The sequence below is a fragment of the Typopeltis vanoorti genome, chromosome 5, assembly GCF_054136105.1.
Source record: "Typopeltis vanoorti isolate ZY-2024b chromosome 5, IOZ_Tvanoo_1.0, whole genome shotgun sequence".
NCBI classification, from domain to species: domain Eukaryota; kingdom Metazoa; phylum Arthropoda; class Arachnida; order Uropygi; family Thelyphonidae; genus Typopeltis; species Typopeltis vanoorti.
This window is the reverse complement of record NC_143553.1, coordinates 118,508,906-118,532,513: the sequence shown is the minus strand read 5'-3', so window position 1 is coordinate 118,532,513 and position 23,608 is coordinate 118,508,906. Positions and strand designations below refer to the sequence as shown.

The 23,608-nt window shown below is 34.6% G+C and overlaps 1 protein-coding gene across 1 annotated transcript; it reads right to left on the bottom strand.

The window, feature by feature from the left end:
- Window positions 1–20,993: 20,993 nt before the first annotated feature.
- On the bottom strand, window positions 20,994–22,122 carry LOC150106751 (ankyrin repeat domain-containing protein 61-like). The gene is made up of 3 exons (XM_090393470.1): window positions 22,005–22,122; window positions 21,662–21,906; window positions 20,994–21,560 (listed from the first exon to the last, which is right to left on the bottom strand). Exons 1-3 carry the CDS (start codon window positions 22,120–22,122, stop codon window positions 20,994–20,996), a joined length of 930 nt encoding a protein of 309 aa, XP_090249596.1.
- Window positions 22,123–23,608: the final 1,486 nt, after the last annotated feature.

Here is a 23,608-nt window from a genome sequence, read left to right as displayed (position 1 = left end):
ATAACAGGTCATTTTCTGCGATGAAATGGGCAGTGAATATATACAACTTTTGCTTCATTCTCAAATTCGCTGACTTTCCAGGGGCAAAGGACTAACAAGGTTAATTCGATTAAGGCATGAAGTTTTATTGTTTGTAAATGAACGTAATACTGGATTTTCATCACTCCTTATTGAGGAATCATGGTTATCAACACTAACCTATCTTTCAGACATTTTTTTTCGAAATTAAATGAACTAAATCTCTCCCTTCAGGGAAATTCTTTAACTGTTCTTGATGAATACGACAAAATAAAGGCATTAGAGAAAAAACTGGTTTTATAGATTAATTATGTAAAAGACGGACAATTTGCACCTTTTCCAACACTGGAATCCATTTTAGTGGAAAATGATATTTTTGTTGATTCTGAATTTCAGGAAAGGGTTTGTGACTACCTCAAAACTCTGAAACAGAATTTTGAAACATATATTCCGAATAACTTTTATAAGAAATTTCTGTGCATTCGCGATTCATTTTAGGTTTGTAGTCACGAGAACGACCTTTCGTTATCGAAAAAAGAACAGTTAATTGAGCTTTCAAGTGATGGACTTAAAATGCAATTCCGTGATCTTGGTGTGGCTCGATTCTGGATCTTGCCTTCAGTGAAAAGTGAATTTCAAGAATTATCTGAAGCATTGAAAATCGTCTTGCAGTTTTCTACAACTTATTTTTGTGAGAAAGTATTTTCATCGCTCCTTTAAATAAAAACAAAATAAGAAGGCATCTTAACGTGCGTGTGCCGATCTTCGACTGAAGTTGACCAATATTGAGCCAGATATTCAGCAACTCTGCAAGGGCCGAGAAGCTCAACCATCTCATTAAAAGTAAGGAGTAACATAATTATATCATATTTATTTGATATAAATAAATAAATAATCATATCATAATTATTTTTGTTTAATAAAGATTAAAACTTTGTTGAATGATGATAATACACTTTTAATCGTTTACTTCCAATTTAATTAATTATGTTTCCATACGTATTCAAACATGCTTTTAGATTTATTATGGCACAGTTTTTTCAAAGTGTTGGTAATTCCTACATAGGTTTTTAAAAAAATGACAAAATGTCAAAACGACGTATAGGGAAATAAAAACCCTATGTTTATTTTTGAAGTAAAACTTTAATTCCAACATTCTGAAATGTTATTTTTCTTGCTTTTCTGTTCGCAAAATCGTCGAAGTCTAGTTCATCACTCAGTTGCTGTTTTATAGACAGCATGGCAAGATTTCTTAAACGCCAAAAAAAAAAAAAAAAAAAAACTGCCGCCAGCGGCGGATCTACCCCCCCCCCCCCACCTCTGTAACTTATGGTCCGTAGGTGTTAGGCATTTTACTGGTCCTTAGGCTTAGAAAGGTTGAGAATCGCTGCCTTAGCTCTTTCTTTCATAACACGTGGTGAAATTCCATTTAGTCCAACAGACTGATTCACATCAATATGACTTAAGCAATCATCTACCTCATTGACCTTCAAGAAACTAGGTTAAAGTATTGATTCCTCAACTTTCTGTTTCCTTAGAATAGTCTCATTATCATCAGTATGAAAAACCTTAACAAAATGATTATTACTGAACAACTCCACAATAACTTCTTCCTTTGTCCATTTTGCTCCATCTCTATCCAGCAGTTATCTTCCAATAATAATAATTCTTTCTTTTGCTAGCTGCATAACAGCAAATTTCTCTGGGAGTTTTCTCTGCCTGTTTTGCACCTCTCGTACTCTTCATCACATCAATGTCACAACTCTAATTTCGCTTTTCTTGGTATAATTGTCACTCTTGCCTGCACTTTATAGATTTCATGCAACTGTTCACAGCTTCGAAGTTTATATTTTCTCCATAATCTTCTCTTCTTCTGCAATTCCTGCTTAATTTCCCTATTCATCCATTTAACACCTGTTGATTTAGGTACACAGTCTGTTATTGCCCACGCCATTTTTAAATTTCTTTTCCTTCAAGTTATTTTTTCCATAGAACTCTTTCAAGTTATTTTCTGAGTTTTCCATAAATCTCCTGCCCTATAGTTCCACATGTGCCCTTTTACTCTAGATGCCTCTGCATGCTTTTTTGTTTATTATTATTATATAATATTATCACAAAATTTACAATTTTATTAGTGACGTGATAAAAAGCTTGCATATAAATTACAAGAACATTATTTGAATAAAAATATCTGACGCTACGTATCAATTTCAGCTTAGTCAACTGAATATTTGCAAATTTCCTTCAACTCATACGAAGTAGCCGATAAATACGTCATACATTCACCCAACTTCCTCTAGATCAGTCTAGAAAAATGAATCATCTGGATATCTGTAACACTCGGGATTAAAGGAAAGAGAAAGTGAAAAATAATTTCTGATACTAACAAGATAAGACCTTCTGCTGTATGAACTTTTATCGGCCTAAGGTAAACACCCTTCCCCACTCAATTACCACATTGAAAAATAGGATTAGCCTAAGTGACCAACACCGTACCCTCAGGCAGGATGACCTAAATTTCAAGGTCCCTCAGATTAAAGAAAGGAAACTCCTGCAGTGCCAAATGGAACCCTCAGAAATGAGAAAGTGGAAGCAACCTGTAATAGGATTAAGACATTTGTCATAAGTTTTTGTCATTTCCTGAAACTAGAAATGACAGCGAAAATTGCTTACTTTAACTTACATAAGTTCAGAGTAGCTTGCTCAATGTATATATTATTATTAAATAACGATTCTCAATTACAAATTCTGAAGAGAACGTACAGAAAGCTATTTTAGATCTAAATGAAATAGTCTAAGATAATAATAGATAACAAGATCTTAGAACAAGTGAATTCATTTAACTACCTAGGATGTATGATCACATATGAAAATAAAAAAGATATAAACCTAAAAATTGCAAAATATTTAAAAATAACAGGTGCAATTAACTCTATTTTTAAACGAAACACAGTTCAAAAACAAACAAGACCTAAAGTATACAATACATTAGAGGAAGTGAAATCTGGACAATAAAACAAAGATTAATAACAGCAGAAATGAAGTTTATGAGAAATACTCTCTTTGATCACAAAAAAAAAAAAAAAAAAAAAACGAAGAAATTATGAAAGAATTAAACCAAGAATCAGTAATAGAAAAAAATGAAAAAATAAACATAAATGGATGGAACACGTTCAAAGAATGAAAATAGAAAGATTACCAAAACAAGCCATTAGGAAAAAGAAAACCAGGACGTCCTCTCAAACGATTCAACGATGACTTCTAAGGCCGGAACAGGCCACACTAGGCCTAAATCCTTGATATGAATAATGATGACGATGAAATAACTACTCTCATTGATTAAAAAAAAAAAAAAAGAGGCTGTTATAGAGCATAATAATTACTAGGTTTTTTCATTAAATAGTTATATTAAAATTATATAATACTCAAGAAAAAACGTGTCTACTGAGAGTAATATATCATGAATATGACAAATAAATCTACCCTATAGATATAGATATAAAATGATAAGCATTTTTAAGTAAGGTTTTTTGTCCGGCTTCTTAATATAATATGTATTTAATAGTAATTAATAATTTGGTGTGGTTAGTGTAATTATTTTTATATAAAAAATTTGAGGAAAATAATGCATTTGTTTTCTTAAATAGAAAAATATTAAACGTTGCACTAGTTTTATAGATATATAAGAGGAAGCTAATGTTGAACAAAAATGGCTGTTTTCAAGTCTTAGCAAGTAGTGCAACATGAGGGCAACTCGGAGTAGTGCAACAATAAGGCGACTCGGAAGTAGTGCAAGAAGGGGTAACTCGCGGCAAAGGTGGTCAAGCTCCGAGCTTCTGATCTAAAAATAAAATGCTTACCAGCCCGGAACTGGAGGGTTGGGCGCTGCAGGCGCCAAGGGGGGGGGGAAGGAACTCCCTTTCCAAGTCTTCAATATTCGAGTCATCAGAATTCAAGGAGACCGGGCGCCAGAGGAGGGGGGTGGGAAGAACTCCCCTTTCGAGTCATCAGAATTCAAGGAGAACCGGCCTACCAGTCCGGAACAGAGCGGTTTGGGCGCCATAGCTTCCCTAGTATCACATATATTTCTAAATATATTACAAAGAGAAGTCTCCGAAATGTTCTGGAGACTGTAAAAAAAAAAAGTTTCGAATGGAAAACAGAGTACTCTAAAGAAATCAAAAATGATAAAGGTGAGGGGAAAACAGAAGATAAACATATTTTGGAGTATTTACTTTAAAAGATTGCTAAATGAAACAAGACGTGGCAGAACGATACTTGAAAATATTCAAGAGAAATATAATTAAAAGTACATAACAATAGTTCAGGTAGTAGAGGCAATCAAAAACCAGAAGTCTGGAACAGTAGTACACTCAGGGTTTAATCTTTGGGGGGGGGGGGGGGGGTTGAGTAGACGATTTGAGAATACACACCACGCATCGCATACGACCTACGACTGAGTATCTGCAATGATCGCTAATTCATAAGTACTATAGAAATAGAAGACACGACACATCAATTAAAAAAATGAAAGAAAGAAATTTGGGGGAAGGGGGCCCTTTGTCCCCCCTCCTCTGGGTGCGCCACTGGTATGGAAAGGCTACTCGAGTAGACATTCAACCAGAAATGTTCAAATATGGAGGTGGAAAAGTTTTAGACTCGAAGCTCTTGATAATTAAGAAGTCGTAAGATATTGAATTCCGGATGATCAGAGTAAAGCTTTCAGAGTACTTCGCTATAAATAATAAATAAAAGTGAATTAGAGAATTACAGAAGAATATACTAAGTATTACAGATAGAATTATGTAAGCATACTTAGGAAGACAATAGGAATAAAGGGTGAGAAGGAAATTTGGATTAGATCAAGCTGGGTTTCATAATCATTTAGGGGTTATGAAGATAATCATATTTTGACTTTAAGACAAATTGTTAAGAAATTATATAAATATAACAAGTATCTGTGTTTAAATTGTATTCAAGTTTTGCATATGCGGGAAACGTATGCGAAAAGGTGAAAAGAAAAAAGTTGATCAAAACATTAATTATATGGTATAAAGTAGACGTTACAACAAGTAATACATCGTTATATACTTTCAAGTGAGTAGTTAGAAGTGAAGAAATACAGAATCATGGTTTAATGTAAAATCATGTGTAAGACAAGGATGCATATTATCTATGTGAATCGCATTATGAATAAAATTGGCATTAAACTAGGAGACATTAAAACTGCTGAACTAATCCAGTACCTGTCTGTAGTATTCCGTAACGAAACTGAATATCCGTTCTAATAAAATTGCCAGGAGAACCAGCAACAGTAAAATAGACACAACATGGAAGAGAATAGGTCCATACAGAACCTGTAAAAAAAAAAACATATTTCAACTATTTAGACACTTTTTAGTAGTGCAGAAAATTCAATAATGAAATAGACAACAGAATAAACATATGAATTTTTTTAACAGAGTTGAATAAATTTATATGCATTTAAATTTATATTTATATGTATTTAATTTATGAATTTCATCCATATAAATCAACAGAGTTGAATAAATTTATGTATGAAAAAAAAAATTAGAAAAAAACATTAAGTTTTAGATATATCACTAAATGATATAACTAATATATATTTATTTATTTATTTACTTGTCTGTTTGGGAAAAAGGATTAAAACCTAGCTTATAAAATTGCTTGGTATCTTTAACATATATATATATATATATATATATATATATATATATATATATATATATATATATATATATATATATGTTTCCATCATTAAAATATTTACTTACCTCAAAATCCAGTGACGATGATAACATATTTCTGTGTTCCGTTTGTATATATTACAAGTGTACCCCACGATTCTATGAACGCGAACAAATGAATAAGACTGAACTGATATAGCTAAACAATGTAAAATATAGCCTTGATCTCAGAAACTATAACGAATGTCATTATGAATAGCTTATCAGCTTAATCCCATAAATTCAGGAGAAGATGAGTATACTTGTCAACAGACTTGTCAACAGATGAGTATACTTGGCGGCTCGTGGCTTGAAATCGTGGAGGTGCTGCAACTTTCGTAATACTCATACACACCGAGTACAGTGTATACGTGTTTCGATAAAATACCAAAATTATAGTAAAAATTTTAAAAAAATTAAAGATGAAAAAATATTGTTTATTATCGATAAAATTATACAGTTTGGTATAATTCAAAATTACTTTAAAATAAAATACGCTATCATAACCCCAATAATATTCTAAAATAAAAACTATAACAAATGTTATGTCTTTAATTGTAATGTCCAAATATTTAAAGAGACGAAGTAAACACGATAAGCACTACGAACCCTCTACTATAATATATTGGCGTAAACTGCATATAAACAACAGTGGAACTGCATGACGGATAGTGCCACATTACGCTAATAGCTTGCATCTCACTATGACGTGCATATTCATGCGCGCGTAGCAATAACACTGTGGTAAACACAATGTTGCTAGCGTCCTTCGCCCTTCTAAGTGTTACAAGATGGGTTTTTATTATTTTTTATACAAAATAAGAGAATTGTGGATTGTTGATGATAAAATTAAATATTACAAGCAAATATAAATAAATTAATAAAATTATTAATTTATTATATATTAATTTTATTATATATATTTTGTATATATAATATTATATTATATATATATATATATATATATATATATATATATATATATATATATATATATATATAATTTATTATATATATTACTTTATTATATCTTATAAGTTAGTTTATTTGAAAAATCAATAATTTTATGGCTCCAAAATTCATTAATATCACAAATACTGTCAATACAACCAAAAAAATATTCCGTTTTAAAACCATGAAAATCCACGAACATAAAAAAGAAGTATAGCAATTTGAGGTACGATTATAGTTTATAAAAAATCGGATTCGACTTGCTAAAAAACACTACAAATTAGGAGTGCGTGGCCCAATCTTTTTTTTTTTTTTTAAGTTTTTCGTAGAGTTTTCATTATTTTCTGAGGAAAATTAGGGCCGTTTGTACAGGAAATGATTTTCACAAGAAATTATTTGAACTGCGTACAATGCTATTTTTGTTGATTTGCATAAACATTATTTTCATAAAAATGCAAAAAATCATTTTTATTATAAAGAAATAGTTAGATTCCTTTATAATAATGAGAAATATATTCTTTAATTTTTTAAAAAAAAGTCTTTTTTGTCAGAAAAGGGTAATTAATTTTTTCACATGAGTACTCTTGTCGATACCCAAAAAAGTGATCATTTCTAAAAAAAAAAAAAAAAATGACGAGTAAACTCTTCGAACACCGTTAAAAGGTTAAAAGAAGGAAAGAAAATAATGTATTACTATTAACTTACATGTAAGTAATGCTCATCACGTCAGGTAGAATGAAGAACTGCTAAATCGCAAACACGTAACTATGGTAAATATAATTTTTTTTTGGATTATAGAACACGTGTCATGTCTTAACATAAGTTAATTTTCATTTTCACTGTTAAAATGTAAACCTACTGTTTAAAACGAAAGTATTCTTGCTTTCATATTCTCAAAATCAAAAATAAAGCCATTGCAGTCTAATTTCTGACCAAATTTCATGTTCGATTGAAATCATGGCAAGACCTTCCAATCGAGTTTCGGCCATTGTAGAACGTAAATAAGTTTGAATAAGCTTTAGTTTTGAAAGACGACGCTCGCCGCTTGGGAAAAAACAGAGTCCGCATTTAAAGTATCGTTGAAGATTACTTCAGAACCGACACATTCCCTGGGCTCTCCCCAATCTAAAACACAAAAAATTCATCACATCAATTAACATTGATGTGATGAATTTTTCGGATTCTCGCTTACAAATAACAGACAACGGAAATAGCACGTGGAAGACAGAATAACGTTAGACCATTGTCACGTCGTACAAAATTTCAAATCAATTCAATCATTATGAAAGTTTATATATAATCTAATCTTGTAATTCTGTATTCATTAAGAATATGTTACTGTAAGCAATTTTGATAAATATGCATGTATTTTAACCACAGATCGAGGTCAACTCACGGCGAACAATGGAATAGGAAATAAATGCAAGATAGAAGGTGTTCTGCTATTGTCACGTCTTCTCTGATATTAACACTGACAGTGCGATATTAACACTGACAGTGCGATATTAAACGCAACATAATACTACATTATTTTAAATGATTATGATTTTTAAAAAATATACAGTACAATAAAGTTTTATTATGTAAAAATTTAACTAACGACTTCCTGAAGTCTGGTTTCAACAGAGAAGGAATAAATGACTTTTTATGATTTTGTATAATTTAGGTCAATTTTGCCTCCCCCACAAACTTATCACTCGTGCAAATGCACGTGTTGCACCGTCGGTAGATCCTTCCCTGTACTCAGTTTCCGAGGATGGTCCCTAGTTCTTCCACCACCAGAACTGTTCTGAAAATTTTCCGATCCCCCATTTACGCCTGTCAATCAGTTTCTGTAACCTACAAATCTTCAATCTGTTCTTTTAAGACTCATTCCATTGATCTACTGCCATTTTGGTCACTCGCCTCTCCCCCTCATAGTCATCATGATCAAGAAACCCGCATGCACAGATCTGTGCGCAGTAGTCAAGATTGGGTCATATCCAGGCTTGATAAAGAGGAACAATAACCTGCTTGTCTCTGCTCGTCAAAGTATTCTTCAGTAACCAAGTAATCTGATTAGCTGCTTTAGACACTTTGGCTATGTTCCCCCTAAACTATAACTCCCTGTTCAGTAACAGTCCCAAAGTCTCTGGCTTCGTCAATTTCCTGAGGTACAGTTCCACCACTTAGTATGCAGTTGGTAATCTGTTCATCCTAAAATGCATAACCTTACACTTTGCCACACTAAATTGACATTCATTCTTATTTGCCCAGACTGCCAGTCTAGCCAAATCATTCTAGAAAATTTTAAAATGCATTAATTATTGCTCTACCCAACTTCGCATCATCGTCAAATAACTGAACAGTTCCTCTCTGATCTTTTCCTATATCGTTAATGTATAAATTGAACAGTAGAGGTCCAAGAACAGAACCACTAGTAAACGTACAGCTTCAACTAGTCACAGACCTTCTTTTGGACTCTACTCTTGAATAAACTACGCTCTTATATCTCTCCATCAACCATCCTCCTATCCATCCCCATGTGCTGCAGTTTACTGATTGGAATTCCATGTAGTATTCAAAGGCCTTTGCAAAGTCCAGCAGGATCACCGTAAACCAGTTACCTTTATCCAATTCAGCTGTCACTGTATTATAAAACATGGGCAATTACTGAGAACTCCGCCATGGAATCCATAGCGGTTTCATGCCAATCCCAAGCCTGGATAAAGGAGGAGGGTCAGTCAGATAAGTGGCGATGCTCTCACTCTAAAGAAAAAACGAGATTGTTTTCTGATAACTATAGGATCAACAGGTAAAACATGCCGGCTCGGACGTCGCCAGGATCAACAAGGCCAGCGATACCAATCGAGCGATCGGGGTTGGATTGAAAAGTTGGATACCGAAAGGAAACAGAAACTGAAAAACTAACAGAACTGTTATCAGTAGGAACGTGGAATGTGCGGACACGCGGAAGGTCTGGAAAATTAGAACTACTTCGTAAGGAAATGAAGAGATATCCGTGTGATATACTAGGATTGGCGGAGATGCGATGGACATCATCTGGAGAGATCAATGGTTGCGAAGTAATATGGTCAGGACATCACACCAAGAACGAAGCAGGAGTTGGCTTCCTTCTTAAAAATAAAAGAGTTCGAGAGGTACTGTTAAGCTACAAACCAGTCATGAACGAATCGGAGATCATAGTATCAAGATTTCGGACAAAATCATTTGACATATCAATAGTCCAGATATATGCACCTACATCTGACAGCACAGATGAGGATATTGACTTATTTGACAAAGATCTGATAGAAACAATAGCAAAGCAAGATGTGCTAATTATTGAAGGAGATTGGAATGCCAAGGTTGGAATAGATAATGATGGTTGGGAAAGAGTCATGGGAAAATACGGTTTCAGAGAAAGAAATGAACGAGGTAAAAAATTGTTAGAATTTGCTGTGGACCACGAGATGATGATGTGTAACACAAGATTCCAACAAAAGGAGTGTAGAAAATGGACGTGGCGATTAAATGATGGGAAAACCAAAAACATGATTGATATGATTACAATTAAAAGAGGATGGACAACATCAGTACAGCAGTGTCGAACTTTTCAAAGAGCGGATATAGACTCGGACCATAGTTTAGTGATTGCAAACATCAAGTTGAAATTAAAAAAAGAAATACAAGAATAAGTGAAGCAGAAATAGGAAGAAGGTACAGAACAATGGTATAAGAGAAACTTAAAAGTGTGGAGAAAGAAAAAAACTCGAATCTTAGAGTGAAAAGAGTAATGAAGGCGATAGAAGATGCAGTTGAATTAACAGTACCAGAAGAAGAGAAGATCAACGAGAAATGAATTAGACAAGAAACGCTGAAGTTAGTACAGGAGAAAAGAATGTTGAAGATAAGAAGTGATACATCAGAACAAATAGAGGAGCAATATAGAAGAAGGTTTAATGAGGTGAAAAAAGCAGTAAGAATGGATAAGGTGAAATGGTTAGAAGCCCAATGCAACAATAGAGAAGAGTACTATGGACAGAATAAAACAATGGAGGTATATAAAATGATCAGAACCATTAATAGAAAGTGGCAACCAAAGCGGACCAGAATTAAAGATGAAAAAGGCAAGGTATTGATGAATAAAGAAAAAATTGTTGGGAAAATTCAATCAATTTTCCCAACAATCAAACAAAAAAATCAATTCTTCAGTCAGTTGGGAAACTTACTGAAGAATTGAAGCAGATACCACTACCAGGTAATGAGCATGATATGGACATTTGAAGAGGAGAGGCAATAGAAAAAGCAATAGGACTGCTAAATCATAACAAAAGTCCTGGCAACGATAATATCACTGGAGAAACGATTAAATATGGTGGTAAAAGTATGGTTATTACAGAAATGCACCAACTGTGTAATATGGTATGGAAAGAAGGGAAAATGCCAGAGAAGTGAGTGAAATCAATATTAGTGACATTATACAAGAAAGTTAATAAGCTAGAATATAAAAATTACAGAACAATTGCCTTGACAAGTCACCTTGGTAAAGTGATGATGATGATGACATTGACAGAAAGATTGAGAACACAATTGGAAGCATACCTTGCAGATGTGAGCAACCAGGATTTAGGAAGGATAGAACTACAATTCAACAAATTTTGACAATGAGGTTAATAGCAGAGAAAGCTAGGAGAAAAAACAAAAACATATACTTGCTTTATTGATTTTCAGAAAGCATTTGACAGTATTGACCAGAAAGTGACATTAGCACTTCTGAAATCCTATGGAATTGATAAAAAAAAAAAAAAAAATGGCTATATTAAAATATGTTTATCAGAATGCAGTTGCAGCAGCTAAAATAGGTGATGATTTGGAGAAATGATTTAGAACAAGCAGTTGTACTAGACGGGGGGGGGGAAAGGACCAATATCACCAAGCATTTTCTTCGCACATTTAGAAAGAGCAATGGACAAACTGAAGGAAGATGCAAAAGGAATATCTGTACACGGAATGAGAATTAACAATCTTAGATTTTCAGATGACATTATTATTATTGAAGAAGACGAAAGAGAACAACAATAAACACTGAAACTGTTAAATGAGGAAGGGAAGAGATTTGGACTTGTTATGAACTTGGAAAAAACAAATACTATGGTATTTAGTGAGAAGAACATGAAACAAAAGATACAAGTGAATGGAATTGATATAGAAAGTGTACAACAATTCACATATTTGAGAAGTAAAATGGCGTATGATTTGGACTGTAAAAAAGAAATAAAGATCAGGATTGCAAAGGGAAGAACAAATCTGAAGGCCATGGATAACATCTGGAAAAGTAAAGTGACAGCCCGCAAACAAAACTAAAAGTATGGAAACATGCATCTTTAGAGCGGTGTACTATACGAATCTGAAACGTGGGTAATAAATAAGGATTCAAGAAAAAGAATTTTCGCATTTGAAAGAACTTGTTACAGGAAGATTCTAAGAATAGGATAGGTACATAAAATCACAAATAAAGAGCTCTATTGGAAGATACAATCAAAAGAGAATCTAATGCCGAAGATTATAAAACGAAAGCCGTAATTATTTGGACACATCTGTAGAATGAGTGAAGACTGGAAGATAAAGACATTTATGTTTGGTACTTTGGATGGTTTAAACAGAAGAGGTAGACCATACAGAGAATGGATAGACGATATAAAGGTTGTGCGGAATGGGTGTACAGAAACTGTGACACTGGACAAAGAAAGGTAGAAGAAGATAGTGAAGGAGGCATTGGACATCAACGGGCAGTGAGTCCATGATTTGTGATGATGATGATGATGATGAATTACTGAGGCATGGCATACCCTTCACAAAACCATGCTTCCCCCCACAGAGTATCCCATTTCCATCTATCCATTCCTGATTTTGCTTTTGACCAACTTCTCCAATACTTTGACAACAAATCCTAATTGGTTGATAATTTGCTACATCAGTCTTGGAGCCTCCTTTATGCAATGGAAATATTTCCCCTCTTTCCACCCCCTGGGGACTAACCCAGAGCTGCGACTTAAACAATATGGTTAAGGGCACTGGCAATTCCCTCTCTGCCTCACATAAAATTCAAGCCGGTATACCATCCAGTCCTACAGCTTATTCACATTAAAGTTCTATAATATGCTATGCACCTCCATTTCATTTATCTCAGTTCTCGTATAAGCTTTTGTCTCGCTCTCTCGTTCCTGCAATATCACTACTTTGATATAACACCAGAGCACACAGGAATGATTCCATAAAAGAAATGGTCCCATCGATTTAAGTACCTGTAAGCAGTTCCACTTCGTCTTCCGATATCAGACCAACGAAAGACCATGAGCAAGCCGCCAATATGCAAACAGCTGTCGCCTAAGAGCCAAGCACAAACCACAATGAATTATAGCTAGTCTTTGTTGGGGATGGGTAAAAAAACAAACTAAAAATTATCAGAAACTACCAATCACGCCGCTACAAAAGAACAGTGTACTGTAATAGCTTCAGCTCTCAAACACCCGCAAATCAAGTCATGATCAACCTCCATAGCTGCGAACCATACCCCATCAATGTAAGCATGTTGAGATAAGACAAATCGCAGAACAAGCAACACTGATTGTGACTCGCGGCAATTTATGATCTGGTTATCAAACCAGAAACTCTAGGCCGAACTACATCTAGTAGCCAATGTCACCAATGCGAAAGATTCGGCCATTCACAGCTGTAAGGTCGAATTTCGTTTCGTCAGTTGCGGGGAAAATCACACATCTTTTACATGCAAGACGTAGAGGACACAACCTGCAAGTTGCACCAACTGTGAACAGCTACATCCTGCAACTACAAGTAATTCAGAGAATACCTGATATCCAAAAATATCAGCAAAAGCAACCCAGCATGGCACAGAGTTTGAGATGAAACTAAACATATCGAATTCCAAAAATTCAGAAGACGCAGAAAAAAATCTACCCAGTCAAGTGCCTTATAGGTGGAAGTAGTAAAATCTAAAAATCAATAAAACTTGGACCTCAGCAATCAAAGCAGTTCGACAAACCTGCTGTGATGACATCTGTTCTGGCTGATATGCTTACGGAGAACTACAAATCCAACCCTAGGCAAGATGCCACAAACAAGTTTCTGAAACAAATACAAGCAACTTTCACAAACATTAATGGAGGTTAACGGAAGCATGAGACCATCCTCTCTCCATGAAAATCCTTTTCTAGATTGCCAACGGCATGGAAAAGAAATGCCTGAAGAATTCAGACATTTTTCCTGAGCTGCAGAATACACGACACCGACCTAATTCAAATAAATGTAATAAATGCTACCACTGCTGCCCAACCTACATCTCATGGCTCAGAAATTACGTTCAATATTGAAACAGTAAGCCCTACATCAGTTGAAAGTGACACTGGTATCTGTATTAAACGCAACGTCGAACACTGTGAAATCCACAGCTATTAATATTGAAAACACATAGCGATCCAGATCGCCAGTGAAAGTTGCCTAACAACTTTACGTACTATGCTACTAGTGAATGACTACTTGAAACACCGACTTAGCAGAGGTGCGAGACACGAATCAAGTAGTAATAGTAGCAGGCGACAGAAATGCCAAGGACTCAGCCTGGAAAGCATTACTATTAATCAGACTGGCAAAATACTTAACGAATTGGCCAAGAGGAATATTTCGATCTTGGGACCATTGGAACTTTCACACTACAAGACGCCCTGGATATCAGTACAGTACAGTACAGGCTAAATATCGTAATCCAGTACTGTTTCATCAGGTTCAGGGCAGAAACTATCCTTCACCTCCTACTAGTGATTAACTGTGGAAACCCCTTACTAAGTTCCTCGAACTCAGTAAGTTTCCCTCAATTCCCAGTTTTGGAATTTTTCTCCAATCTCCAGTTTTGTCTCTGTAGAAGTACAGAGCCAATAAGTTTGTTCTTTTCCAACCAGGGAGAGTCTCTGACTATTAATTTCCAAAATTTCTAAACTCTCAGATCGTTCCATACCATACCTTAGCCTTCAAAAAAGAAACAGGGAAAAAAAGTGAAGGTATTGTTACAAAGCGCAGAACTAAAGAACTGGAATACTGAAAAAGAGAGGAATGGTAGACTTTCATAATTTTGAACTCAGTCCCATTCTGATCAGACAGATGTTTAAAGCAAATACACAGTCAAAGCCACTCGTACTACCGGTCGAAATCAACCAAAAAATAGAGATGTACGACTAGAAAACTATTTGTGACATAGCTATAAAACCAAAGCCGATACTAAGTAAAGTAACGATCGGTCAATGCCACCGATGTCAAAGATTCGGACTTACATACATTGAGAATATAGGACCAAATTTCATTGATGAACATGAAAAGGCATACAACCTCCTCTTCTGTAAGGAGCAAAAAATCTGAACCAGTCAAATGTGCAAATTGCAGCGGCTCACATCCTATTAACAATTCTATTAACTCTAAAGCATGTTAGTATCCCATCAACCATAAAGCGGCGAACACTTCACTGGACATGGAGATTAGGTATCCAGTCTGCACTCATTATTCAAGAATAGGATTACCATTGGGTAAATGTTAAACTCGATTTTAATGTATATGACCTAAAAGTGCTGAAGGACGTGTAGATCGGTGGGGAGAGGATTTCACCTTTCATAGTTTCAGATGGACATGTATGAATTCTGGTATTTATGCAAAGAATTTCTAGTGTAAAATATTATTACTGTATGACACCTTTATAGTGTCAAAGGATTTTCTTATGACATCTATCAACTAGTCAGAGTATTTTTGTATGTTATTAGCGTGTTCCCTGACCGACATGCCTGTTTTACGGGACTAAAACCCCGAATTCTTCAGTTATGAGAATGAAAGTGAGGTTTTACAATCGAAAGAAGTATGTCCCATCAAAATTCAGATACACTACAGAGGCGGGGGTTATTAAATAATGGAAACAATTGCAATTTGTTTTTTTATTAATGACTGTAGATCCACCTTGCACTATTAGAACATCATGAATTCGATGTGACTGATACAAATAATGGAAATTTGGACCATTCTTCCTGTAAGATGTCCCAACACTATCAGTGATGTTGCAGGTGAAAAATGTGATCGAACCTTGAAGGACCGATTGGAGATACCTTGTTCGTTTCCATACCTTGTCGTAATCTTCAATATTTTGGCTGCTTCACCTACGATTTTTCTGCCGTTTTGGTTATGGTGACTCCTACAAGCTGCACTCCAATGATCATACTTTTTGGAGGTCACTGAGGTCTGACATTTTGCACACTAACAACCATAGAGAACCGTCATTCGCGATGTGACAGTGCAGAATTATATCGGCTAGCTATCACATAGCAGTGCCATAGTCATAGTGGTGAATTAGCCGTGTGCAAAATGTCAGATCTCAATGCTTCCAATGATCATTGGAGTGCGACTTCCAGAAGCTGCCGTAACTAAAACGTCAAAAATCGTAGGCGTATCACGAGCCACAGTATCGAAGATTAAAAAAAAGCATGGAGACAGACACAATATTGTCTTCAATCAGTTCTCCAAGGTTCGATCACATTTTCCACCTGCAACATAACTGCTTGGACATATTTTGCAAAACGAATAGTTCCAAATTCCATGATCTTATGTACATGACTTCTATCATTCTATACCAAGTTGAATTCATGGTGTCCTAAAAGTAGATGGGCAGTCAGATTATTAATAAAAAAATTCATTCTCCAAAAAAATTGTATTTGTTTCTAAACTTTTTTGCAAAGCCTAGTCCCACACATGGATCTCCTAAGAGGAATTTTTCGAGTCACTAGAATATGCGGCTGTCATAATGAAAATGGAAAAAAGTGGCACTTGTTGGAGATCTAAACAACAGAGTAGGAAATGAATCCCATCATGCACATGGGAACATTTTGGAAAAAAGTACAAAGGTAATAATAATAATAATAATAGTGGTACCTGCTGGATTTCTGTTTTCAAGATACGGACTAGTGACTGCACACACCATTTTCCAACATTCTGATGTGCAGAGGACGCAAGAAATAAGAAAAGCCTCATTGACTGTGTCATTGTTGATATTGATATCGTTCATGCAGGTTCAGGATACAAGAGTGCACAGAGGATTTAAAATTGGCCACCAGTTAGTGCTAAATAGGACAAATGTGAATGTAACATTGAAAAGAACAGTATGGAAGAAAACTTCTAAAAAAAGAATTAAAGTTTAGCAGCTTTTACATGTAAAGTGTTGACTCAACTATACAAACAACTGGAAATTACAAGAAGACCCCTGTAAGAATATGGAAAATAAATAACAGGAAAGTAGTAAAATGTTCAGGAGGATGTTAAAAAGCACAGAAATGGAAAGAGGATTGTAAAAGAATCAGAGATGATAAAAGCAACATGAAAACTTATGGTAAGTGAAAAATTACTTTGAAAGACTATTAAATGAAACAAGCAACGCAGAACAGTAAATGAAAATTTTTAATTCGAATGCTAACAGGAATACATATCAATACTCGGAGTAGAAAAAGCCGTCAAAAACTTGAGATGTCGAATGGTAGCTGGAGTAGATGATATTCGACCTCAAAAGCTAAGAATGGAGGTATAAAACTTTTGCAGTGACTACGTTGCATAGTTCAGAGGATCATATTGCAGATGATTCGAAGTTCTCATTTGTAAAAATTGAAGCAAAAATGAATGTGAAAAATACAGAGTGATTTCTTTCTCTAGTAAGTATTCCAGGTAGCATTCAAGTATCCTTGAAGAGGTTGAGAAAAACTGTGGAAGAGAAACTTAGAACAATCTGGGTTTAGGCTAAATGGGGATTTTTAGGATCAGATTTTCACAATCATAAATAAAGCACCTGAACAAGATAAAGATCTGTTTTAAGTTTTGTTGATCTGGGAAAAGTCAAACAAGTTGCTCAGAAAAGTTTTTCAAAACCATACAGCTATATGTGGTAAATGGAACATTATACAGTGATCAATGCATAGTCTATATTTAAGCTGTAAGTCAGCAGTTTAACTGAAGGAAATACGGGAAGATTGTTTTATGCAGATGATTTTGTACTTCAAAGCACATCTAGTACAAGTCTCCAGGATCTCGAACAAAATTGCATAACAGCTGCAACATATTTGGGATGAAAATGAGCAATAGAAAGACAAAAACTCTGAAAAGCAGGAACATAGAAAACTTCAGCTGCATCTCAAAGGAGAACCCACAGTATACAAGTAACATATTTCATTTCAGCTATTAAGGCACACTTTTTAATGAAAACAGCAAATTCAATTTGGAAATAGACAACAGAAAAAGCAAATGAAGTGTGGTGTGAAGCCATTTGAATAAACTTATATGAAATAAGAGAGAAATTAGCAGAAACATCACCTAGTAGTGTACAAGGCAATGTTCAAACAGTTTTAAGTTAAGAATCTCATAGTTGAGTTAGACATAAAGCGCCTGAACAAAAGTTAGTGACCACAGAATCGGGTTTCTGAGAAAAATTACTGGATTCAACAGATGGCTTCAATGGTAGAATTATATTAAAATTGAAGCTATTAGAAAGGAACTCGACATAGTTTTCAAAGAAGAATTTATAAGCAGAGTTAATGAAAAGTGGTATGGCCACTTAAACAGGATAGGAGAAGAAAGATTAGCAAAATAAGTGTTCTTTGCCAGATTGGTAGGAAAAACTCAGAGGACGACCAAGGTCTAGTGGTATAGAACAATGACATGTTGGATATGACAATATTGGGCGTACTTACAAGTAATAGATCGATTTGGAAGAAAATTGGTGAGAGGAGATTAATAATAATGTAAACTAAAGGATGTAGTGCTGTCAGAGTAGCCTTAATACTCATTGATATTGATAGTACATATCATTAAATTGATGAGATTTATACATATAGGAATACTATGTTGATAAATTATATCAAAGCTATATTCTGAAATAGACCTGCCTTCTAGAAACGAGTATTTGGGATATATTGTGATTGATGGCTAACAAAAAGATAATGAAGAATTTCTTTTTCTTTTTAAGATTGAAAAGATGTACAATAACCTTCAACAAATAACAGGTGTTTAGGTAATTTTTTAAGAAGGAATTACGTAATTGTGATGCCAGCAAAGGTTGGTTGATTAGTAGAGTCTCCGCAACCAATGGCTCGCGCAAGTTAAACAAGTCTGAGCGCGGTTAGTAGTTGGAAGGAGAAAATCGCTCGATGCTGTTGGCACTCTGCTAACGGCTTGCAATTCTCACAGGGTTAAATCCTTCGGCCTGTAAACTGACGTCTGTCAGACCTCTGTATCCTCGAGGGCACGTGGGGATATGACATAATTGTGATATGGGCAGAAAGTTATTTAAAAATATATCTAACTTCATTAACTAACATGGTAGAGCATATGGTATTGTCTTTATGTATACGTCAGTGAAAATAAAATATAAAATAAAGAGGAAAATGGTTTTATTTTCAATTCATTTTCGAAAATGAAAATTCGTTTTCGCATCTACTAATATATTTTTCCCCATTTCGCATATACATTTATTTTGCTATTATCGTTATGATCAGAACGAAAACATACTGCCATTCAATTTACCGAGGGGTTATGTTTGACAATTTTTAAAGTCGTGATCGGACTTTCAGACTAAAAGTTGTGATAAACGAGAGAGCGAAGTAGATGGTAGTCTTATGTCGAGAAAGTGGGTCGTTCCATTTTAGAGTAGAAAATCCTTTTAAGATCTAAAGGTTGAAATGATTTAATCATTTCAATAAAGTATAACCTCCATTAAAGGAATATTAAATAAATTGAATGAAAAACACGAAAAAATCCCTAGCTACATTGATAAATAATGTAGATTTTATCTGAAGATTGGATGAGAATGACAAAGTGCATTTGCTCAGTATTAATTCGATACCCTCACAGAGCAAACATGCATGTAACAAAGACATGATTGTTTTTTTCTTGATCAAGCAACAGAAAAGTTAACTTTCTTTAAATTGTGTGTGCATTCAAAATTGATCATTCCAACTCAAAAGCAAACAAAATAAAAATATAACCTCGATATCAGTAATGTTTTTCTTCAGATGTATACTGAAAGTAAATAAAATTTATTCGCCTCTATCCGTAAAACAACGCTGCTTAACTATACTAACTCAAATATAGTAACCAAAGAATTCATAATATCCCACTATTTGTTTTACAGTCTTCTTAATTCATTCTGATTGTATTTTCCTTTTTTTAGACTTTCTCTCATCGACAATTATCTCAACACCAGCGGGTGGTACTTCACTGAAGAATTGAAGGAATATGTTGAATTAATATCTCCTCCTCTTCTTCAGTATTCTTCAGTTAGACTTATTATCTAACAGTCACGACATCCTTAGTTTTTCATCAAAGGATTTCCAAGTATTTTTGTAAAACGTAGATGAAAAACCTCAGGTTTCCACAGTGAAAGAACTTAATCCTATCATTCTGGTATGAGACCAGCAAAATCATCTTTAAGCAAAGCCTTGATAAAGTAATCCTTTATAAGTTAAAATATCATAAATTGTTCTGATCAAATACAAAAGATCTATTTATGGCTTCGCTTGATTTCTTTGGAAGTAAACAAATGGAATCTTACCACTCGACTCTGGATGTAAGAACTTGTGCTTAGCTTGAGCAATACCCAAGGTTTGTTTGTTTTTTAATTGGCATCATTCATTAACCATTTGCCTAATTAAGAAGAACTTAAAATAATCCTATCTGTAATCGGTTGACGATTTAAGACAGCTCTCGCCTCAATGTATAAAGAACTGATCTTGTTACATTAACAAAGAAAAACGAATGATACCTCTTCGTTGGAAGAAAATCTGATAATATTTGGAATAAACGAAATTATGTGCGGAGAGTTAATTTTAACTAAAAATTAACTCTCCGCACATAATTTCGTTAACTAAAACCTTTTTAGTAATCTGCTCAACATTATAAAATGCAGCGCTAGTGTTGGCTCTTCATATCAGACTCGACAAGATTTTCTTGAGTACTGCTGAAATAAACTGGTAATCGAAAACCAACTTCTTATAATAGATTCGACAGCAGTCTACTTCTCAATTTTTCTGCGTAAGAAATATTTTGACACTTAATATTCAGGGAACATTAAGATGATAACTGGTTAAATGTCAGATGAAAACAAGGCACTACTGAAAACAAACATTTATTTTAAAGATTATGAACAAATATAATTTCAATGTATGGAACTGAAATGAATGCATTGCTGCGATTTTTTTTTTTTTTTCAATACTCGAAATCGTATTCTTTTAAGTTCAGTCTCTTCTTCATAATTTCAGGGCATTTTAAAGAACCCAATGCTTCTGTAAGTTTTCCTTTTAAGATTGTCCGAATCGTTCGGCGACACAAATCAAACAGTCGGGGTGGGTTGGAGAGCTTTTCTAAAATCCATTGACGTAGTTCATCATCCTGAATCTCCGAAAGACTTTTAGGACTTTTCAAACAGTCATGGCTGAAATATGGATGAACAATCCAAAGGAGAGCAAGTAATTGTTTGTTTTCCCATTTCACTACTTTATATATGGGACACCTGGATTGTCCAGCACATTTTGGTAAGTCACATTCAGCTACGATTAATTTCCATACAACACTTTCCAGATGAGTTAAGACAGAGTAAAAGAACGGTGAACTACCACAACATGACATGCCGTTGATATCGCTTCCACGTTCTATTAACAGGGAAACAATTGCAAGTTTCTCTGATGGTGAAGATTCCAGCCTCAGTCTATCTCTATGCACCTCAAGTATGGCACAGTGCAATGGAGTACATCCGATCTCAACATTACAATTTACCTGCAAGAATAGAAAACATGTTAATTAGGCAATTCGTCAAAAACGTCAATAAACGATAAGTGCTCAGTACAAAACAAAAGCAAACTTTGAAACATGCTTACCTTAGCTCCAGCATCTAGCAACATAGTAACGATGTCCAACTGGGAATGAGAACTCATTGTCGCCGCAGTTAAGGCACTGTATCCCCTTATATCTACCAAGTTGACATCCGCCCCCTTTTCAATCAGATACTTCACAGCCAGTGCAGAATAGCTCAACCGACAAGCACATATGAGGGCAGAACTTTGATCATTGGGATTTCTTTTGTTTACATCACAACCAGATTCGACCAGTAAGGTGAGCATCTCTGTATGGAGAAAATTTCAAATTATTGGACTCCAACATAAGGAAATTACTTTATTAAAATCATTCCTAATCTTTATATTACAGTAGTCTAATACTCACCAATATTCTCGCGAGTTTTCTTTGTAGCATAAGTTAAAACTGTTTGTTCCAAAAATATCATGTTTGGGTCTGCTCCTAAATCCAGCATTTGTTTCACAGTCCAGATGTTGCCACTCATAATTGCCCTAAAAAATTGCTCTTTGTGGATTCTCATCCTTCCCTAGTAGGATAATAAATTTTATGAAATTAGTGACAGCGAAAAACTAAACCATTTAGGCAATTAAAAAATTTTGATTACTTTGAATTAGATTCAAGTTAATTTTAACTGGTCCATGCTCTGATGTTTAAGTGTTGCTTGCTGTGAATCGAGAGAGGGACTTTCTGGAATGGAATTAGTCGAAATAAACGTATGTAGGCGTATTTATTCGTAATTGCACACTTCTTGCTGTTATACAGTGTATTTCTTCTTCAACTGTTTGGTTCTGTCCACTGCTGGACGAAGGTCTCCCCCATGGTTTTCCAGACCACTCGGTTTTCTGCCTCTCCCATCCGTCTCACTCCTGCAACATGTTCCAGTTCATCCCTCCACCTTCTTCTCAGTCTTCCTCCATCCATTGATCTCCACTCTGTTACTTTTCTAGTCCATCTGCCGTCATTGCATCTGACAACATTACCAGCACATCTCCACTTAGTCTGTTTAATGTATTTTACAATATCCGTGTTACCTGTTTGAGATCTTATCCAGGTATTTGTATTCCTACTCCTTAATGTTATTTTTAGCATACTTCTCTCCATGCGATACTGTGTCGTTCTTATTTTTTGTCTAGGGCTTAAAGTCCATGTTTCTCCCCCGTATGTTAGGACAGGAAATATGCACAAGTTGAAAGTTTTCCTTTTTACATTCATAGGGATGTCGCTTCTGAATATGTCTCTCATTTCCCCATAAGCCATTCATCCAAGGTGAATTCCTCGTTCAATTTCTTTTCTTTGGCACTCCTCGAAGGATAACAATTGGCCCAAATATACATATGAAGTAACTTGTTCTATTTCATGGTTTTCGACTTTGACAGTTCTTTGGTTTATGTATTTATTCATCATTATTTTTGTTTTTTCTCTATTTATTTTTAATCCAATTACTCTGGAGGCTTCATTTAGCTAATTTATTCTTTCTTCCAGATCTTCAAGATTATCTGCTATTAGGACAATATCATCTGCAAATTTCAGATGATGCAGCCTTTCTCCATTTATGTTTATTACTTTTGTTTCCCAATCAAGGCTTCTAAAGCAGCTGCAAATAGTTTGGGGAGATTAGTACCACCCTGCTGGATGCCGTTTTGTACTGGAAATTTTTCACTGTTTTTATGTAATTTAATTACAGAAGTTGCATTATTGTAAATATGTTTGTGTTTCAATATATGGTTTCTCAGTTCCCTGCGTTTCAAGAGCTTTTTCGTAGTGTATATAGACCAGACATAAGTGTTTATTGTATTCAATTGATTTTTTCAATGAGCTGTCTTTATGTGTGAATATGGTCCAAAGTATTATAATTCTTCCTAAACCACCTTGTTCACAGGATTGCATTCCCTCAAGTTTAGATTTTATTTATATATTATTTATAATTTTTTGTGAAGACTTTATAATATATGGTGGGAAGTAGGCTTATA

Excerpts from the sequence above, each read along its gene's own strand:
- LOC150106751 (XM_090393470.1), bottom strand. The coding sequence starts at position 22,122 with ATGAGTGGCAACATCTGGACTGTGAAACAAATGCTGGATTTAGGAGCA. Across the intron at positions 21,907-22,004 it reads GAAAACTCGCGAGAATATTG|AGATGCTCACCTTACTGGTC; the intron begins GTGAGTATTAGA and ends TTCTCCATACAG. Across the intron at positions 21,561-21,661 it reads TGCTAGATGCTGGAGCTAAG|GTAAATTGTAATGTTGAGAT; the intron begins GTAAGCATGTTT and ends CTATTCTTGCAG.